Here is a 22381-nt window from a genome sequence, read left to right on the forward strand (position 1 = left end):
TGTTGTATAAGCTTAATAATATCCAGCCCTTTATACACCTGGTACAATTCGTGATTCATGCGACGCCGCCAGATACCGTTCTCCTGTTTACCGCTGATGATGATCATTCGGCACAAATTTCCTGTCATTGTCTTTCAAGTGATAGTATTCACCCATGCATTTATATAGGGCCGTCGCATTCACGCAGCAGCGAGTGAACTGAATGGACTGTCACTGCGGGCTGCGTGTGCAATGAGAAGAGAGGTCTTTTGTTTACTTTATCTTTGATTGTTGCTGCTAATCATTTTCAGTTTTCACTGCTAGGAAGTGAGTGTGAAGAGGAAATGGTATCAATATCCAACAAATTTCAGTCACTGAGACTGAGAATTCGCACCACTGGTGTTCACCGCATTCCATAGAACCTCTTCCATAGAAATACTAGAATAAGAGATCGGCGAAGACGCCATCTTGTTTCCAATCGAACCGTCAAAAGTGGTTCCAATTTTACTTGTTTACTTTTTGCATATATAAGAAGCAAGCAAAAAGTTCAAGTGCTGCCAGTATTATTTTCGCGAATTCATGCATTTTCATACGTTGCCAATTCGACAGTTTTACACTCCGCCGGTCTCTGATTGTTGCTACTCTGTTGCTACTCTTCCCGATACATCCTCTCAACGAGGTTGTCCGGGGTTGTATCCATGCCGCTAACAAGCAGCATGGCATTGCGTTCAACATCGAATCGCGGGCATGCAAACATCACATGCTCTGCCGATTCTACCTCACCTACACATTCCGAGTACTCCGCAGAATCTGCGAACCCGAACCTATGCAGAAACTTTTCAAAGCAGCCATTTTCAGACAACACCTGTGATAGGTGGAAGTTGACCTGACCATGCTTTCTACTAATCCAATTTGATACCCCCGGAATCAGTCTGTGGGTCCAACGACCTTTGACTGCAGTGTCCCATGCTCTTTGCCATTTGAGCAACGAAGCTGCTCTCTTGACACGTCGCACTTGCACCGAGTCTCTGTCGTTGAAGCATTCCACATCTTCCTCCAGAAGTATGTCTATCGGCATCGAGAGTGTCACCTGTGACCACTAGCATTACATCATCCACAAAGCCTTCTATTGTTAGGACATCGGACAACTCTTCACCACTAAGGCCTAGAGTCCGATTTTCCCACCGTAGTGATTCTTCCAGCAGTTCTGGGTCGAACTGCGAGGTACGCCATCCTAGATCAGCTTTAGCAGGGACGCGGTACGGGTCGGACAGCAAGGCAACATCAGTCTTATTCTCGTGTACTGACTGTTGTAGCAGCGCTTGCGCTGCCTCGCATTGGTTGAGATTTAGCTGAGCTACTTGCATTACCGAGCCCGTCTGGAGGCCGGACAGGCCTGCCCACACCTGATGGGTGTTTGTTGTCTGTGCCAAGACCACAGATCAAACACTTCGGTGTGGCCTGGCTTGTGACCTTCAGCTCAACACCTCCGGCAAAGCCGACTCCGATCTGGACCTTTGTAGTCATATGACTTCCCAACAAACAACGACAAGCTACAAATAAGCATCTAGGTTGAATTATTGTTTATTTGTGATCTTCGTAGCTGAATAAAATGGATGCTGAATAATTCGCTAGACAGATTTCATTTCAGCATTTAATCTAACTAATATTTGACATGGCCTATTTATTTGTTTACTACCTTTATTTGAAGTCGAACTAACGTTTTCGTTTTATCACATTTCAGCACATTGGGGAAGTTTAACAATGTGCTGAACTAATGATTTTTAAGGTTCCCTGTTCGACTGTGATGTGATGCTCTGAAAGGGTGGTCGAATTGAGTTTGAATAGTAAGTTAATAAGCAAGCATTAGACATCCTTCTTAACCTTTGTCCTTCTTAACCATTGGATTTCACATTTATCTGATCTACCGCACAGTGGGAAAAAACATTATGCTTTTTCAGTTTGGGAAAAAAATCTGGATTCTAGATCTGGAAAATTTGATTTATAGGAAAATAAAGATTTGTTTTCAAGACATGCTTTTTATATTCGTGATTTATTAAGCTGTCGGAGATTATAACGAACAAAACTGCTGGAGCAATGAAAAAAAAACATGCATTCATGCGGAACTAAATTTACTTAAAGCCGGACATAACGCCGTTGAATAACGTTGGAAAATTATTGAATCTTTGAGTGTGGAATCCCAATATTATCGCATGGATGTTGATCTTTATTGCGGCGAAATTGGAATAATCTTACCATCATATCGCAACCGTTTATCAAGAGATTCTGAGGAAGATCGAATATACATTGATTTTATTTTCGTAAATTTATAAATGGCATTGGGGACGGATTTTATTTTATCGTTTATCGCCATTAGTTTTACGTATTTTCCTAGTGTGCGATGGTTATGACTGCCTGAACAATGGTTGAAAAAAAAAAATCTTGTACACTAATTAACAAACTGTAGTTTGACAGATTGACTTATTTAATAAGAGCCCAATTATGATTCATATTCAGCAATAAGATTGTTATGTATGTTATGCATTGAGTGAGCCATATCTAACAAATCAAGGATGGCGCGGATGGCAACGTTACCGGCGGATGATCAAATGACAACAGTTCGAGACCCGATATAGGAAAATTTTAAAATGATTATATGAAAATAGCAATTACTTCAAAATACGTTCATTTGGAGATCTTGATGATGTTACCTTCTATGCGTTATTATTTTCGAAGAATTCACATGTAGCTGAATTGAGGCTTAGTAAAATGCTTATTAAAGGTTTAACGAATCAGTTAATAAAGTTGTTTTTCAAAATGAGATGTTGTAGTTGTATAACTTCGCCAAAATTGTGTGAACAAAGCTTGAACAGAAGTTGTGATAAGAAATAGTACAGACATAATTCAACACATCGCTGAATTAAATCATCACACTGATGTTAGTTCAATTAGTGAATGTTTGTTGGGTTATGTCCGTAATCGAAGCACTTGAAGCAGGCCTGAGGTTGTTGGTTTGCTCTCACCGAGCATACCGACCAACCCACCTTCAGCTTGGCCTTATCCAGTACCTTCTTGGCGTCAGTCACAGGTACCTGGAATGAGGCAACCTGCGTTCCAGTACAGTCGGCTCTCCACGTCTCGATATTGAAGGGACCATCGAGATAGGAAGAGATCGAGGAATGGAAGGAAAATTGAAATGAATTCTAGATCCAAAAAAGCTCGTTACTATGAAAACAACAACAACAAAAGAAATGTCGTTTCCTGTTGTTGATGTGTTTGCTATTGTCCAAAGATGGTCTAGTAGTCTAAAAATTTGAACATATCGACATAGGGAGAGTTAGTCCTGAACAAAATATAATCAGAACACATCGAGATAGAGAGATATCGAAATAGGAAGGTTATCTATATGTAGAATGCCCAAATGTATGTAGATTGAAGGGACTGAGGAAACCATCGACATAGGGGGAGATATCGAGATATAGAACATCGAGATGCAGAAAGTCGACTGTATAACCTTTCCGAAACCGAATCGCGGTATCCTGGATTTCAACGCCACACTGATCTCTCAGTGCAGCTACCAGCTCACCGGCTTCGGTAATTTCGTCCAGGCCTCGGCATTGGATTACCTCTACTGGGCATAGGGCTCTCACCTGAACCGCATCACCCAGCACCTCTTCTGCCAACTTTTTATACGCGGAACTCTTCCGCGCAGCATCCCGCTTCAGGACGAGGATCATCTCGCCCTTCTGCGTTCTGCGGATGCAGTTGACATCATCCCCTAGGCCAGTGAGCTTTTTATCGCCCCGCAAAGCCTTCAGAACATCAGCATAGCTCTTACCATCAGCCTTGACGATAATTGCTTCGCCTCTGTCCTTCCTGCCATGACCATTGGAAGGTGTGCTCTCCTTCTTTGCCAATGGCGCCTTCGTCTCCTCTGCCGCTTTTCGCTTCTCTTCGCCTTTTAGGAATTCACAACTTCCCTCCAGGGCAGGCCTTCTCCCGGCAAACTTCGGTAGTACTCGTAGAAAGAGGAACTGGTTTCCGTCGTTCCTTAGGGTCGGCTACCTGCCCAACTTTCTCCCGACGGATCTTAGTAGCCTTCTTCTCGTGCAGTACTAGCTTGGCGTTAGCTTCCTTCAGGTCGTTGCCATACTGACCTTACTAAGCTTTGGAGTTGCTCCAATAACAGCCATGCGTCTACGGAGTTCTGCAGTCTGGCTTTCTACAAGCTGCTTTTCTTCCGTAAGGACTCGAATCTTCGACTCGGCTTCCTTCCCGACCTCCACCGCTTGGCTCACTGCCAACTCTTGCTCCTCGGTAAGTTGGCGACTCTTTCGTTCCGCCTCCTTACTTGCATGCAGCAAGGACTTCCACTCCAGCTTTGCCTCTACAACCATGTTGCAGAGGGTCAGCACGGATTTCTTAAGGTCCTTGCTGTACTTCCCGCCGTTGTCCAGAAATATTGTTGTCCATAATTACGTCCGTTACGTCTATAATCATCTCCATTTTCTGGCCTCCATTCTCCATGTGACTGGCCATCACTTCCGTGATGAACGTGGTAAGGGAACGCTATACTGTGGGGATGCCCAGGTACCCCACAGGCTCCGTTAGCGGCCTGCTATTTATTTCACCCCTCAGACCATGCATCCTCTTGGCACGGGTCGCTTGATACCGTAGGATTAAGGGTTAGGGGACGTCATATTATTAGCTGCACTGAAGTGCTCCTGATAATATGACCAGATTTACACCGCTACACTGCTCAAAAGTATCTAGGGAGCGGGACCATTTGGGCAGCACCCCCTATTCCCGTCCGCAACGTTAATAACTCGACCGCGTTCCAACCAAATGGCATGATTTTTTGTACATCACTAGATATCGACAGAAACTAACCATGTACTAAAAAACAAGTAATTCGGTTTTAATGCTCCCGAGTAATGAACGTTGTGGACGGGAATAGGGGGTGCTGCCCAAATGGTTCTCTACCCTATATCCCCAGTCAGTGTAGCGGGAAGGACCAATATGTGTAAAACAAGTTAAATGCATCATCGGGACCAGTGGCCCTCGCATATGGAATTTATTGTAAAAAATTTATCATAAATTATAGCCTCCCGAATAAGCTTTTTTTTGTGTCTTTATTAAGGAGACTTTCAGCCCGAGGCTGGCTCGTCTCCGGCCCGAATAAGTTTTTTAGCATGATATCTTGAGAAAAAAGTCTCTCTCGGTATACTACATATCGTAAATGTATACAGAGATGATAAGTGGGAAATTGTTTCATTCTTCTTTGAATTCAACCCCTGCTTGCAATCTTTCCTTTGATCGTCATTGCCTGATTTTAGTGTTCGGTGGCTCATGCGCATACTACGCTATGCTCTGATCGAAACAAGCGCGATCTTCAATAGGTTGCAGTAGAAATACTAGAATAAGAGATCGGCGAAGACGCCATCTTGTTTCCAATCGAACCGTCAAAAGCGGTTCCATTTCGACTTGTTTACTTTTTGCATCCATAAGAAGCAAGCAAAAAGTTCAAGTGCTGCCAGTATTGTTTTCACGATTTCATGCATTTTCATACGTTGCCATTTCGACAGTTTTTCACTCCGCCGGTCTCTGGTTATAGGGTTGCTAGTTTGCAGTAGCCATCGAACAAGTAAGGAGTCGTTCGAAAATCAAAGTCCGCGCCAACCCCAGAGGCTTTGTTGATTTTCAGATTTAAATCGCCCATATTGAACTGCGATATAATTTCCCACTGAATAAAACTGTTTTTTTGTAAATTATGTACAATATTATTTATTGCGCTTTATTTATGATCGGAAACGAACACGAACAAAAACCTTCTTCCTCATAATCACTACAATCACATCGAGACTGTGCACCAACGTGGTCACGTGCAACAGTATTGGGAACTCTGGCCCTATCTTCCGATTTGGTAACATCTTCGTATAATGGATCAAATTGGCCAGATGCTAACTTTGGTTTATAAGGATTGTTTATTAGCAGCCAATTGGACAACCACATTATTGAACTTGTTGGACGCTCCTTCGCCATCGCGTAAAGACCTTGTAATAGAACGGTATTCACCGTCGAAGACAGATAGTTTTTCAAATTTTGTTCTATGAAAATAGGCTCCAACAGGGTCGGGAAGAAAAATTTTATTTCTGTATGAGCGCTACTTCTGTTCTCGCTTCCATGAATTGCATTATGCATCTCGTACTGGCTATTGGCGAACATAGCACGCAGTGATAAGGGAGCAATTTTAATAGCATCTTGATACTTTTCGGGGCCAATCAAAATAAGCAGATCAGTCACTGCATTTGACTTGGAAACACACATTGCGTGTACCGGCCCATTTGATAGCGCCACAATCCAAGCATGATAGTTCGGCTGGGACTCCTTCGAACGGTAAAACTCGGACGCTTGTTCTGCTGAGAGCCGTACTGAACGGGATTGCACTATGACAAATCCAGCATCAGTTATGCGACGAATAATTTCATCTTTATGCTGCATGCCGTCTGGTTTAATGACCGCTAGAGAAAATTCGAGGCCTTTCATTTCTAAACTGATCAACTCCCGAATGACACAAGAAGTGAAAATTAAAAAGAAGAAGACATTTCAACGCTTGCTGTGAAAGATCTACACACCAAATTTCTAAAAAGTATTTCAACAAAATGCATTGCTAGAAAAAATCAGCAATTATTAAGTTTACTGAAAATATGTAGCATACTTTACTGATCGATCAGCACTTTCCATCGAGTTACTATATTTACTGTCAAACTTTAGAAAGAAAAGTATCCATTTTAAGTTCATGTCTCTTATTATGTAACACGAATCCTGAAACCTGTAAATATTTCATATCTAATGAATAATTCGCATATTTCAGATTGGTTTGGCAATTCTGGTCATTCCAATACAATTCATGTTTATTTTATTTCGTAATTATTGATTGTTTTTTTATATATGTAATTTTATATCAGGTAAATGCCCGAAAAACCTGAATTTTCGCAAACTTCCTTGATTGGCCGGTGATTCAGCAAATAGCTGTCAAATGGATTGCCAGTTCACTTCGCTGAAATTTCGCTGAGTTGCTATTTAAATCTTTACAAACTTTTTCAACAAAATTTTGTTCGTTCATCCATGTCAATTCTCTGTGCTTAAAGAAGATCACGACGGGCTAGAACCGAGGTGAAAAGGATCGAAAGACTTCAGGTTTTCAAGACAGCGAGCAGAGCTCTAAACTACGAGATCAAATGTAATAAGAAAGCCTGTTTTGAGGAGCTGTGTAGGATGACTAATGACACTCTATGGCGGGATGCTTACAGGGTAGTGATGGCTAGGACTAATAGCACACCTCCTGAAAAGTCCCCGGAGATGTTAGCCAGGATCGTCGAAGGGTTGTTTCTGAAGCATGACGCATCGAATTGGCCCTGTTACACCGTACGAGTCAGTTGATGTGGTACCGCAAGTGATTAACGATGAGCTTAACGTCGCTGCAAGAAAACTTAAAACGAACAAGGCGTCAAGTCCAGATGGAATCCCAAAACTTGTCCCTAAACATGTGATTCTTGGTAATCCGGATATGTTCAGGAGTTGCCTCCAACGATGCGATTGCCTCCAACGAAGGAAATTTCCAGACCGTTGGAAATGGCAGAAACTGGTCCTGTTGCCCTAGCTCGTGAGCCCCCAGGAGACCCTTCGGCATGCAGACCATTCTGCCTGCTCGACACAACTGGTAGGTAAGGGTGATCCTGAATAGATTGTCGGTTTACACGGAATGTGCTGGCGGTTTATCAAGCAACCAGTATGGGTTCCATAAAGGTCGTTCTACCGCTCAAGCAATTCGATCAGTAACGGATACGGCTAGGATAGCGCGTGGTTTTAATAGAAGAGGTATTAGGTACTGTGCATTGATTACATTAGATGTAAAAAATGCTTTTGAACGCAAGCTGGGCAGCAATTGCTAACGTGTACACCGCTTGCAAGTTCCGGACTATCTATGCAGGATTCTGAAAAGCTATTTTCAGAACAGAATCTTGTTGTATGATACCGATACTGGCCAATAGTCGATTTAGGTGTCAGCAGGTATTCCATAGGAATCGATCCTCGGACCGGTATTGAGGTACACTATGTATACCCTCGGAAATAATTATAAGACATTCGCTGATTTTCATACAAAATGGTAATGTTTGAGAACCAAAATCTCAATTTCTAGCTATTAGATTGTGGACATATTGGCATCCCAGCTTGTTGAACTTAAAGCTTCATATGCGATTAGCAGAGTCGAGGAATAGCTCAACTCAAGGAGGTTGGCGTTAGCATATCACAAGACGGAAGTCGTTGTGGTGCATAACCGGCATGGGTTGCAGGAAGTCAAGATAAAAGTAGGGACCTGCACAGTTAAGTCCGTGAGAGCATTCAAGCATCTGGGCGTGATGATCGACGATAAGTCGATTATCCATCCCAGAACATCACTAGCGATAAATTCATTATCACGAAAGATGTCCAACGGATCGGCGGTGCATAACCAGCTGCGTAGGCCTATATCGGAAGTAGCGTTGTCTTTTATCCACTACGGCGTACCAGCAAGGTCCATGACACTTAAGGCTGGGTACAATGTCAATGAATTGATCAAAGCTGATGTGTCTACGGGTCGCAAGCGCATTCTGACATCAGCTAGAATGAGAAGGTACGCCTCGAGCGTCTGTTCACCAGGAGATGCGGCTCAAACAGCGTCTGCCCAGCGGCTGATTAACGAAATGCTGTATAGCGTCAGCTATACCTAAGGTGGCAGCTCCACCAGCGCTATGTTGGTAACGCGACCCCGGTAAGGTAGCTTACTAAAGCCTCTCAAATACCACGAAAAATGGAGATAGAAGAAAAAGAGAACGATATTTTTGGCAACCGACTCGGCAACGAAATAACGACTATGATTGGAAACTCGGTACCTGGAATGTCAGGACTCTAAATGAACCTGGGCGAGTGAGCCTTCTGGCTCGTGAACTGCTGAAGGTTGGAGTGAACGTGGCCGGTATTCAAGAAGTTTCATGGCCTAGATCCGGAGAACATAAACTCCGAGCCGTGGACCCCACGACAAACACTGCATTCAAATATAACATCTGTCCGATCACGGACGCTTGGCGGGGAAACTGTCGGTATCTTAACCTCGACAGCGGCACCTTCCCTCTGAAGGATGCCTGGAATGAGCCACCCAGTTGGCTCTGTTGGGGATGTGGACTGTATCAACGCCCTTCGGCTGAAGGGCCTCCAAGTCCGTACGATAGCGACTAAGAAATTATTCTTTAACTCTTGAAGCCTTGAGAAAGGCTGTTTGTTTCGGCTTGTCCAAGAAAAATAAAGCGGTTAAATATTTTGGGGTGATTTACTTAGGACTTGGTAACTTGGGACAAACATTCTTCACGTTCGCTTTGGGCGCGAACATTCTCCACCGGGCAGAAAGATGTGCGATTACCTACAGAATGTGTATCTGAGTCAGACATGTTCTTCGAAGAACTCCCGAAACAGTACGGAATTTGCGACAAGCCGTCTGGGCATTATTTTTGAGGGGCAATCGACACTTTGGAGCCTTGAAGATTTTGAAGAAGATCTGACAGACGCTCATCCATTTGTTTCTGATTTGACTGCGTACGTTTCGATGATTTTGGTTTCAATGAAAACGAGGGACTACAATCTCCAGGATGTTTTAGACTAGCAGGTTTGTCTACACAATCCTTAGAGTCGAATGCACAATGAGATTGTACAAACGATGAACTAATGGGTGACACAGCTGTTTCAACGGATCCAGCACAAACCCATCCTAAACGTGTTTCCTGAAATGTTGGTAGTTCGTCAGATCAAACTATTTCTCGATTAACTTTTCAAAAGGACCTAAGTAACATTTTTTTCATGAATTAATTTGAATAGCGCAATCAACAGAACAACATGAAAGCTTTTGATTGTAGTACTCAAATTAATTCACGAAAAAAATGTTACTTAGGTCCTTTTGAAAAGTTAAGCGAGATTTGTCCAGACAACATTAATCCTTAATTAATCCAACTCCTATTCCAATCAACAAATACACAGACCCTGGATTATTGAATGAAGGATCATCCAAGTAAATGTAATCCGGAATCTTCCAGGATTTGGTGTCAAAGAAACTAGATGGGTGTTGAACCCGTAACCTCATCTGCAACTAGGCAATCAATCTCAGCTTGATAATCGCAATACCGTGAAAACATTTTCAATTTAACACTAATTGTCAACATTGTTCCGTTTGCTCCCACAATTTCTGCTTTTTCTGAAGTTGTTGGCAAATTCAATTTATCAACGAACGATTTGGATGGTAGATGAACTTGAGAACCTTAATCTAAAAATGTTCGGCAGGGAATAATCTTACCAGAACTATCAGCCACGTTAACGAGTGCTGTCATAAGCAAACTGTTATTCAGACGAGGAGTTTGATTCACGGAGCAATTAATAAGTGGAGGGGTGAGGATGCCACAATTAGAACTATCAATAGAATCAAGGTTATCGACGTGGAGAAGAGTATGATACCTGACTTTACATGTTACGCATGAAAACTGCTCTGATGACCCACCCTAAGGCAATTGAAGCAAGCTTTAATAGTTCTTACCTTGGCTTGGCGTTGAGCGACGGTCATCTCTCGGAAAGCCTCGCACTTGTAGATCGGATGGACTCCAGTTCCACAGAGTTCACACGTGCGTTCCTCAATGGTGGCAGCGTAGATGCTCGCTGCATTCTTCGGTAGTTGTCCATGGCTCCTTACGGGCAACGATGTCTTCACTGTGGATGCTGGCTTATGTAGCGATTCTTCCCATCGTTCCAATACTGCGCAACGTTTCCTCAAGAACTCTACAGTGTCATTGAATGTTGGCAACTGCTTGTGGGGAATGGAAGCCTCCCACTGAAGTCGCGTGTCCTTGTCGAGAGCGGCCGCCAGTAGGTTGACGACGAAACGTTCAGAAAATCCTAGCATCTCCTAGGTGACCTCGTCGACAAGCTCTCTCAGCTCCTTGGCGTTCTCTCGTTTCATCTTTCGCAATCCCAGCAGACCGTTGATGTGGATGTCCACGATTACACGCTTATCTTCGCGTACGGAAGTCGATCACTCCAGCAGCTCTGCCGACCAGAGCCCTATCCAAATGATAGAGCTTTATAGCGTCTGAATGGGGCCCTCCTTAGCCGTGCGGTAAGACGCGCGGCTACAAGGCAAGACCATGCTGAGGGTGGCTGGGTTCGATTCCCGGTGCCGGTCTAGGCAATTTTCGGGTTGGAAATTGTCTCGACTTCCCTGGGCATAAAAGTATCATCGTGTTAGCCTCATGATATACGAATGCAAAATGGTAACTTGGCTTAGAAACCTCGCAGTTAATAACTGTGGAAGTGCTTAATGAACACTAAGCTGCGAGGCGGCTCTGTCCCAGTGTGGGGATGAAATGCCAATAAGAAGAAGAAGAAGAAGCGTCTGAATCGGTTGACGTCCTCATTCATTCATTTATTCAGACTCAGGCCGAAGTAGCCTGTGCGGTATATAAGAGTCTTCTCCATTCGGCTCGGTCCATGGCTACACGTCGCCAACCACGCAGTCTATGGAGGGTCCGCAAGTCATCTTCCACCTGATCGATCCACCTAGCCCGCTGCGCACCTCGCCTTCTTGTGCCCGTTGGATCGTTGTCGAGAACCATTTTCACCGGGTTATTGTCCGACATTCTGGCTACGTGCCCGGCCCACCGCAGTCATCCGATTTTCGCGGTGTGAACGATGGATGGTTCTACCAACAGCTGATGCAACTCGTGGTTCATTCGCCTCCTCCACGTACCGTCCGCCATCTGCACCCCACCATAGATGGTACGCAGCACTTTCCTTTCGAAAACTCCCAGTGCGCGTTGGTCCTCCACGAGCATCGTCCAGGTCTGGTGGCCGTAGAGGACTACCGGTCTAATGAGCGTTTTGTAGATTGTCAGTTTGGTACGGCGGCGAACTCTATTCGAGTCACCAGTGAGCCCAAGTACACAAATTCTTCTCCCACCTCAATTTCGTCATTACCGATGCAAACTCGCGGTGGGGGGCTCACATTGTCTTCTCTTGAACCTCTTCCTATCATGTACTTCGTCTTCGACGTGTTGATGACTAGTCCGATCCGCTTGGTTTCCCTCTTCAGTCTAATGTAGGCTTCCTCCATCTTCTCAAAGTCACGTGCCATAATATAAACGGGACATAAACGGGAACCTTCTTACGAACGAGCGTGAGGTGATCCAAAGGGGGCGGCAGCACTACGAAGAACACCTGAATGGCGATGTGGCAGACGAAGATGGCGGTATGGTGATGAACCTGGAGGAACGCGCGCCGGACATAATTTTACCGGCACCGGATCTCCAGGAAATCCAGGAGGAGATTGGCCGGCTGAAGAACAACAAAGCCCCTGGGGTTGACCAACTATCAGGAGAGCTGTTTAAACATGGTGGTGAGACACTGGCTAGAGCGCTGCACTGGGTCATTACCAAGATTTGGGAGGAGGAAGTTTTGCCGCAGGATTGGATGAAAGGTGTCGTGTGTCCCATCTACAAAAAGGACGATAAGCTGGATTGTAGCAACTACCGCGCAATCACATTGCTGAACGCCGCCTACAAGGTACTCTCCCAAATTTTATGCCGTCGACTAGCACCAATTGCAAGGGAGTTCGTGGGGCAGTACCAGGCGGGTTTTATGGACGAACGCTCCACCACGGACCAGGTGTTCGCCATTCGCCAAGTACTGCAGATATGCCGCGAATACAACGTGCCCACACATCATCTATTCATCGACTTCAAAGCCGCATATGATACAATCGATCGGGACCAGCTATGCCAGCTAATGCACGAACACGGATTTTCGGATAAACTGACACGGTTGATCAAAGCGACGATGGATCGGGTGATGTGCGTAGATCGAGTTTCAGGGGCATTCTCGAGTCCCTTCGAAACCCGCCTAGGGTTACGGCAAGGTGATGGTCTTTCGTGTCTGCTATTCAACATCGCTTTGGAGGGGGTAATACGAAGAGCAGGGATTAACACGAGTGGTACAATTTTCAATAAGTCCGTCCAGCTGTTTGGCTTCGCCGACGACATAGATATTATGGCACGGTTGACGTCCTCATGATGTCCAAAAACATGACCTTGAAGCGTGGCCAGTTTTCGGGTTTTCCGTCGAAGGAAGGGATTGGTGCCTTCAACGGTTGCTGCTGGACAATGATCCTTGGAGGATTAGGTTGTAGTTGTGGGATCACACTCAATGGCGTGTTACTAGTGGCAGTGATAGACTGCATGATGGCTTCCAACAGAACGCAAGCTTCAGTGTGCTGTGTTTCGAACGCGTCTTAGGTCTCCATCTGCTCCTCCATCCGATCTTCCGGCGTAAGCGCAATGATGTTCTCGTGATGGCTGCAGTATTCGCTGTAAAAGTGATCCAGCTTCTTCGAATACACCGCAAGCATTGCTATGCTGGGTGTTTCGAATCTAGCTCCGGCGATTTCATCAAGTGCCTTCCTGATCCTGGTAGTCTAGACTTTCTCTTGGCCACGCAAGGATACCAACGTTTTAATGTCCTTGGCCTTCGGCTTCTCGCCCTTCGCCGGTGTATACGACATGTTCACTCGCGCGCGATAGAAAATAACGACTAGAAAATTTCACTATTTCACTCGCGCGCGTTTTACTTCGGTTTGCAGCAATCGGTTTACTTACACCGTCACTTGCTCTCAATGGACAGCCAAGAAAACTATTTTAATGAACCCGTCGCTATCGTATCGGAACAGGAACAACGATCGGCTGATCGTCAGCAGCAAATGTGTGGGGCGAGACAGCCCTGTTGTATACCACTCTTATTATATGCTGTTTATGCCGTCTTGGTGTTGGTGACGAGCAAGCAGCCAAGCATCGTTCTCCTCAGTCAGAGTCCAACAGTGATCCGAGTAAGGCGATACCTTCGCCGAGTGCAATAATGCGCAATGGGTGATTTCCTGGCGCAGCAGCGAGCTACACATTTGGCGACAGTGGCAGGTTTTACTGCTCATTTTTGTTAGTATCAAGTGGAATAATGTTAAAACTAATGCGTCTGATAAAATACTGCGTCATGGAAATCACCCACTGCGCAATCCCAGAAGAAAAGGAAAATTCCTGAACCAAGAAGGATGTTTGCTTTTTGCAGTGTTTACGTGGGGACCGGTGCTCCGAATTGGGAGAGACGCGTTTGCGTAAGTAAGTAAAACGGAGAAGATTCGAAATTGTTTGCGTGTCTCTTGAGTACCGCAATGGCGTTTGGCCAAAAAAAAGATGAAATGATTGGCGAGTTTGGAGGACCGCGAAGAAAAGATTAATTGTTTTGCGAGTTTTGAGGACCGCAATGGCGTGTTTGGAGGACCGCCAAGAAAAGATGAAATGATTGGCGAGTTTTGAGGACCGCAATGGCGAGTTTGGAGGACCGCCAAGAAAAGATGAATTGTTTTGCGAGTTTTGAGGACCGCAATGGCGAGTTTGGAGGACCGCCAAGAAAAGATTAATTGTTTTGCGAGTTTTGAGGACCGCAATGGCGTGTTTGGAGGACCGCCAAGAAAAGATGAAATGATTGGCGAGTTTTGAGGACCGCAATGGCGAGTTTGGAGGACCGCCAAGAAAAGATGAATTGTTTTGCGAGTTTTGAGGACCGCAATGGCGTGTTTGGAGGACCGCCAAGAAAATATGAAATGATTGGCGAGTTTTGAGGACCGCAATGGCGAGTTTGGAGGACCACCAAGAAAAGATTAATTGTTTTGCGAGTTTTGAGGACCGCAATGGCGTGTTTGGAGGACCGCCAAGAAAAGATGAAATGATTGGCGAGTTTTGAGGACCGCAATGGCGAGTTTGGAGGACCGCCAAGAAAAGATGAATTGTTTTGCAAGTTTTGAGGACCGCAATGGCGAGTTTGGAGGACCGCCAAGAAAAGATGAATTGTTTTGCGAGTTTTGAGGACCGCAATGGCGTGTTAGGAGGACCGCCAAGAAAATATGAAATGATTAGCGTCGTCGAGTCAAGTACGAGACACTGAAGACGACCATAGAGTTGTGGTCGAAATACGTATCTGCAAAGATATAGAAATAATTGGTGGAATTAAATGGAGTTACTCAACTCGTCTTAGACGGTTGATGATTAGCGTGTTTTAAGGACCATAATGGCGTATTGGTAAGCTCGCTAAGTGAAGCTTGAATGATTTGCGTGTGAAAGAACTGAAATGTCGTGTTAGGTGGACCGCCAAGAAAAGTTGAGATATTTTACGTGTTTTGAGAACCGTAATGGCGTGTTGGGAAGACCGCCAAATAAAGTTGGAATGATATGGGAGTTATGATGATAGCCAGATAAATTGAATAGCTGAAGGTTTGCGAGTTGGAACACAGTTCAAAGCATGTCGTGGGCGATTTGAAAGGTCCGTCCATAGTTGAAATGGTTTGATGACGAAAAACATAATGGTGTGTTAAAAGCACTAGAAAACACAAAGCAAGATTCTGAGGAAACAACAATGGGGCATTGATCCTAAAGTATCATGCTATGTTTTAACCGAGGTTTTGACAAGGTAATTTGATCATTTCAGTAAAATTCATTTGACTTACCAAAGGTTGAACATGTTCAACTTTCTTTTCGTGCAAATGAGTTGAACGGGGGAGTTTAGATGTTCAAGTCAAGCGACTTGCTCAATTCACTTGCGTAATCTAAGCTTAGTTCAAGATTACCAATGACTCACCTGGTCACGTATCAAATATCTAGTTTACCTCAGCCTAGCAGCCAAAGTACCAGTACCATAAGTGCCAAATCGATGTTGGTGATAAAACAAAACACACACTACAACATAATGCATAATAATCTGCCAAATTCAGCTTATTGTAGCATGGTTCTACTGAACCACCGAATAAAAAAATGCGAATTAAAAAAACTGCAAAGGCACGTTGTAAGAAAGTAATATTGAAGTTGTGGATGCCGCAATGACGCTTTTGAAGAGCCTCGATTTCAAATTGCAAAATAAAGTAATGTTTAGCAATTCAATCACAAGGCTAACTAAAGACCCCAACTTGGTGCAGCTAATATCGAATGTCAGGAATAACATTGGATGTATCTCCAACCATGGTGCTAAAATAATACCCAGAGACCTGCCCAGATCTTAATATTGGAGTCCTAATGTTTTGGAAAACTTGCTCGCAAATTTGAAGAAATGGATTATGCTTGAGTTTTAATTCATGCGAAATCACGATGTTTCGCTCCAAAAACGAATAGAATTAGTCGAGGTTCTTGTCTTATGAGAAGAACACTGCATTAACAAAGTAGAGCCTAAGCAGTTGCTACTCCGTGTTTTATCAGAACAATCTCAATTGCATAGAGAACCAATAGCTAGGGCATGAGATTTGCACTGAGAACCTCAATGTGCTCAGTTCAAAAGCTCGAGGGGGGTTAAACAAACGGCGCTGGCCACGTCCTTTCGGGCTACCGTAGATGTAAAGGAATTGATAAAAGATGCAGTCACTCGCCACATTGTAAACCAAGAACACTTCTGCACTCGCCACGAGAATATTATTGGAATCTAGGGGATAGGTTCTATGGAAGAGGCTCATCTTGATTAACAGGTTGGAATGGATGCCAAAACGAGCTTCCTTTTGCTCTTTCGATTTCTAACAGTTACGGCTAGAATTAGTCAAGTTGTAGATAAAGAATAGAAGATGGAACCGGTATTCAGTCTATTTCTAATCTTAGCGATTGCTAAAACATGAGAAATATATGGAGAGAAAAAAGTAGGAGAATTGAACTTGGGATTGATCCCACGACTAGCTGCGTATGACGCAGAAGTAATTATCATATGATTACCTTCCCTTACATGTTATGAGCACACTACACCCAGGTTTTTTTTTACACGGTTGGAATTCATTAATTTCTCGGGTAACCTGAATTTTCACTGCTTTTTAAATACCCCCTGAATTTTCTTTGATTTTTTCTGAATTTTTTCGTGGGGTTAACTCATTGTTTCATTGATGCTGAAGGTCCTAATCGACTAAAACCAAACCGTGTAAAAAAAAACCTGGGTGTACAGAATAGAATACTAAAAAATAAATCTGTATCGTTTTGTTATGTTCGTTTGCTATGGTATTTAATGCACGAATGTGAACTTTCGGATAAACTAACAAGATTAGTTAAGGCGACGTTGGAAAGGGGAAAAACGAGTATTTTAAATTACACGAACGCTTTCGATCCTTTCAAGAACATTCAGAGGGTTACGCTTTGGTATGGAATAACTCTATTAGTATGATTTGTATAAGGACCGCTTAGCAATGTCGGAATTGGTGCTTTGACACGGAACGACAAGATAGAGGAAACCTGCTACAGTCATGACCACCTGGAAAACGATGTACATGACAGGAAAAGACATAAAAGAAGACAATGTAGCTGTACCATGAGTTTGCATCGATGGTGATCAGTCTTGTCTTGAGATGTATTTATCATTCAGATACAATTTCATATAAAAAAGAATTTGATACTTCGCTAGCTCTGATGCTCCCTAAAATATCGTGTCAAATTTGATCAGTACTCGGAATATGGCACATATAGTGATGTCGATCACTATTTTTAGAGAATGTGCGTGTGATTGAATAACGGAAAAAAAGAGCGGATAATAAATGCAGAGTTTGCTTATCTATACGTGGCCGATAACTTTGCTTGTGTAAGGAATTAAGGCTTTTGAACGAATGCGAAGATGCACAAGATAGTGGTGCACTGCTAGCGTGTTTTGTCGATGCGAGATAGCTGGTGTTTATGCCATCATAGCATGCAAGATATAGGCTAGAAACCCAACTTCGGACGAAGTGCGCTAGATTCTCATAAAATTGCACTAAAAAAGGCATCATTTAGTTTGACAGATCAAGCTCCGAGAGAAAGTTCGTTTCAGAAGAAGTTCGGAGCTGAAACTAGGGCGGTTATTGTGTTCGCGTACTTTGTTTGACTGCAGATCTATGGATTCAATACCAGCGACGACAGATCCAGTCAATTTATTTGTTTCGCGGGTGACATGGACATTGTCGGCCGAACATTTGCAAAGGTGACAGAACTGTACACCTACCTGAAACGTGAAGCAACAAAAGTTGGACTGGTGGTGAATGCATCGTAGCCAAGTACATGCTTGTGGGCGGAACCGAGTGCGACAGGGTCCGCCTGGGAAGAAATGTTACGATAGACGGGGATACCTTCAAGGTGGTCTAGGTATTCGTCTACCTTGGATCCTTGCTAACGGCTGATAACAATGTTAATCGTGAAATACGAAGGCGTATCATCTGGGGAAGTCGGGCCTAATACGGACTCCAGAAGAAACTGTGGTCAAAAAAATATTCACCACCGCACCACCATGTGACATGTACAAGACGCTGATAAGACCGGTAGTCCTCTACGGACATGAAACATGGACAATGCTCGAGGAGGACTTGCAAGCACTCTGATTATACGAGAGACGGGTGCTTATGACCATCTTTGACGGTGTGCAAGAAGACGTTGTGTGGTCACGAGCTCGCCCAGCTCTACGGCGAACCCAGTATCCAGAAGGTAGCTAAATCCGCAAGGGTACGATGGCAGGACATGTTGCAAGAATGCCGGACAGCAACCCTGCAAAGATGGTGTTCGCTTCCGATCCGACAAGAATAAGACGGCGTGGAGCACAGCGGCAAGGTGGGCAGACCAAGTGCAGGCCTCAAACCGTGTATTGTAGCGCCAAATTGTTGATTCAGTGTTGTCTGTTTAGATGTAAACTGAATAAATGAAATGAATGAACCAGCGACGAAATTCGGAGACGCATCTGTAGGGATTGAGACGGGTATGGTAAATGACATAAACCGAATAAAGGGCATATATATTAGCCATTAGCATTAGCCCTAGATGGGAAAGTGACAGATGAGAGAGAGGAATATTTGGTAGGAGGTCGTGGTGTTGAGTTGATGTGCTTCGCTCAGCAGCTGGAGATTGACGCGCCAAAATTGTAGTAGAAAATCGTACTTACAACCACCTACAAAGTGCGATGGCCCTCTATGGGTTGAAGACCAGGAAGACCAACGTACAAATTGAATCTTGGAGCATATGAATGAGGTAAATGAACAACCGTTGGAGGAAGCTTCATCTATTCAAACCGGAAATATCTGTTCGTTGCCTGAATATAACACAATATTCCGTAGAAAATGGTTTTCGATTTCCTTGGCCTTTGAATTGTGCCTTCGGCAAATAAATCTTTATAGTGGTATTTTTACCGAGTTTTTAATTAAATATAAGCTCAATAATACCTTTACAATAAAAGAGGAGACCAAGGACAAGTTATAATTGCAAGAGACTAATAAAAAAAAGCCGGAGAGAAAGGGGGATGTGTGGGGCGAGACAGCCCTGTTGTATACCACTCTATATTATATGCTGTTTATGCCGTCTTGGTGTTGGTGACGAGCAAGCAGCCAAGCATCGTTCTCCCTCAGTCAGAGTCCAACAGTGATCCGAGTAAGGCGATACCTTCGCCGAGTGCAATAATGCGCAATGGGTGATTTCCTGGCGCAGCAGCAAGCTACACAGCAAACTAAACCTCGCCTTCGTGCGGGAACGGTGGTGTGGGCTGGCCGCAATTGTCAGATTGTCTGCACTCAGCCTGTTGCGGGTGCAACACACAGGATGCGAATCGCTCGTCGATCCGGTTCGATTTGACCAAAATGTCCGATCACGGACACTTGGCAGGGAAACTGTCGGTATCTTAACCTCGACATCGGCACCTTGCCTCTGAAGAATGCCTGGATGCCGAAGGAGCGGAAGGATGCCGATAGCGAGTAAGAAATTGAACTGCATATGTAACATTTTTGGCCAAAATGAGATTTTAATATATTCTGAGTCCTCGTCCAAAAATAGGTATTCTGGCAAAAAATACGAAAAAAAAATTTTGTTCAGGAGTGTATGAATTTTTTTTCGTTTGTTTGAGAAACTACATATGTCCACGCACTTTGAAGATCAATTGTGGAGTACTGCTTACAGTTTTTGCACCAGAAGTGCCCCAGGGTGTTGAGTTTTGCCAAAACTATTCATCTGTATGGAAGAAATCGAAAGATTCGGTGCCAATTTGATCAAAAACAGTTTTTTGTTGTTTTCTCGAAATTGTGTAAAATGGACTTATGCAGTTTCTCAAACAAATGATTGAATTATTCTTAAACTCTTGAAGCCTTGAGAAAAGCTGTTTGTTTCGGCTTGTCCAAGAAAAATAAACCGGTTTAATAATAAACAACGATGAATTTCGCGGGGTTTACAAGGAACACTGAATGCTCTGCGAGCGAGTGTGCATTTCTTTTATATGGGAATGACGGCTTTGGCAGGTTTTGTTCTATTATTGGCAGGGGGGGTTTTTATGACTGACTAGGTTCAAATTTGGCCTAAACATTCTTTGCATATCAAAGAATATTGTGGCCAAGTTTCATAAAATTTGGTCGACAAAACCCCCCCTGCCAATAATAGAACAAAACCTGCCAAAGCCGTCTTTCCCCCTACATGTTACTGAATGGAATCTGCTTCCTGATTGGTCGGCCAATCAGCGTGCCTCATGTTGTCAAGTCGTCATTGCTGTCGGTGCTCTCATCTTGGGCTTCTTCTTCTTCTTTGTCCTTGCTGGTGGCGTCAGCTTCATAACGGGACCTTCCGCTAACGGGACTTCGCGAGCCAAGCATGCAGGCTATCAATTGCCGTTTGGATGAGGAATGCGTGCTCACTTTCAAAACATGGTTATTAGTAGGAAGGGGACCGAAACACCCGCGGTCGACTCGGGGTTAGTAGGATGGGATGTGGGATTTTGGGGTGATTAACTTGGGACTTGGTAACTTGGGACAAACATTCTATCGCGTTCGCTTTAGGCGCGAACAACATCTATCACAGCGGCGGCGGAAAAGCAGAGCATGGAATTGGTTTCGTACACTGGCGTAAATAAAATATGGATATTCATAAGTTCCGCCTTATGAAACACCAAAAGTTCATTTCTTAATCGATTCATAAGGCTTCTATGAAACTCATAATCAATAATATTAATTTCATACATATGCCTTATGAATCGCAATACCATTCCTTATGAATAAAAATCGTAAGATAATCTTATGTCATTTCATATATGTTCATCCAGTTCATCCACCGAAAAATGGTTTGTTTTGTTTTTTTTTAATTCCGGTCGACTTGTTTTTAATTAATAAAACTCAGAATAAAACTATTCCGGCCAGTTTTTGTCTATATAGACATTATACATTATTCGCTTCATATTGCGACCGGAGCGGGTCTCTGTGCAAGAGATGGACGGAATACGGAAGAGGCACCGGAATCGGTTTGTCGTCAGCGCGAAACGATGGATTCGTTAATCCTGAGGTGCAGCAGGAGCAGGACACTATGAGCGGAGGACCAAGCAGTTTGCGAATCTGGTCTATCGGGTCTAGCAGCAATGTAAGTAATCAATTTCACTTTCTGAAAACATGCTACAGAATATGCTATATAGAATTTTTCATAATTACAGATAAAATAATGATTGATATTTTTAATGAAAATTGATCTTTATTTCAGCACTTTAATAAGGATTGTTTTCCGGGCCCTCAACTGTTGCCAGCCATAGCTAAAATGAGGATGCCGATGGTGTTGGAATTGCAACGGTAGGAAGAGCAGCCCTGTCTGGCCCTTGACGGCGGAGGAACGATTACAGGCGCTGAATATAATATATTATATATAAGAGTGTGCAAGCTAAGTGATGTCTTACGAGGCCGGAAAAGGTCGCATCTATGGAACCACGAAGCTACGGATGCGTTATTTGCGGATTGTGGATATGTGCGAAAACGATGACGAAAATTTGAGCGATTGGTTCCATTTTGCTTGGGACAGGACGCGCGGTACTCGGAAGGACATAATACAGGAGTTGCACTGAAAAGAATCCGGTGTTCGAATGAAGCGGAGTTCCGGGCTTATGTGGTGGTGCGTAATTTGAACGGTGGAAGCTTCCAGTGGCAGTTGGGCCAAGTAATCGCGCTCCCGAAAAAAAGGAAATTCGCGCTATTTGTTTGCCCTGTTGGTTGCTGCGGATGGTACCATTAATAGCCAGGGTAAGGAGAAGGAAAACAAGTGTTTTGGTGTAATGTCGATGGGAACAATATGTGTGGCGTGTGCCCCGGCGGAATGCGGCCGGGGGTTATGTTGTTTCATTGTTTTTATTTTCTACTGTCGAGCCAAAGCGATAAATCCGTGGGGTGAGCTGCATGTGGTTGTCCTAGCCGGGGGCGGATGGGTGGTGGTTGCCGGCTCGGTTGCCGGTGCTGGAATGTAAGTGGTGCTTGTGATGTTGTGGCAAACTTTGTTTCGGCGTAGAATTGGGA

General features: G+C 44.0%; 1 protein-coding gene across 1 annotated transcript; it reads right to left on the reverse strand.

Annotated features, from left to right (window-relative positions):
- Window positions 1–5763: 5763 nt before the first annotated feature.
- Window positions 5764–6566, reverse strand: LOC134208657 (nucleoside diphosphate kinase homolog 5-like). Its single transcript, XM_062684424.1, has one exon. The coding sequence runs from the start codon at window positions 6523–6525 to the stop codon at window positions 5764–5766; it is 762 nt and encodes a 253-aa protein (XP_062540408.1). The 5' UTR covers window positions 6526–6566.
- Between the last annotated feature and the right edge of the window lie 15815 nt (window positions 6567–22381).

The sequence above is a fragment of the Armigeres subalbatus genome, chromosome 1, assembly GCF_024139115.2.
Source record: "Armigeres subalbatus isolate Guangzhou_Male chromosome 1, GZ_Asu_2, whole genome shotgun sequence".
In the NCBI taxonomy this organism is placed as follows: Eukaryota; Metazoa; Arthropoda; class Insecta; order Diptera; family Culicidae; genus Armigeres; species Armigeres subalbatus.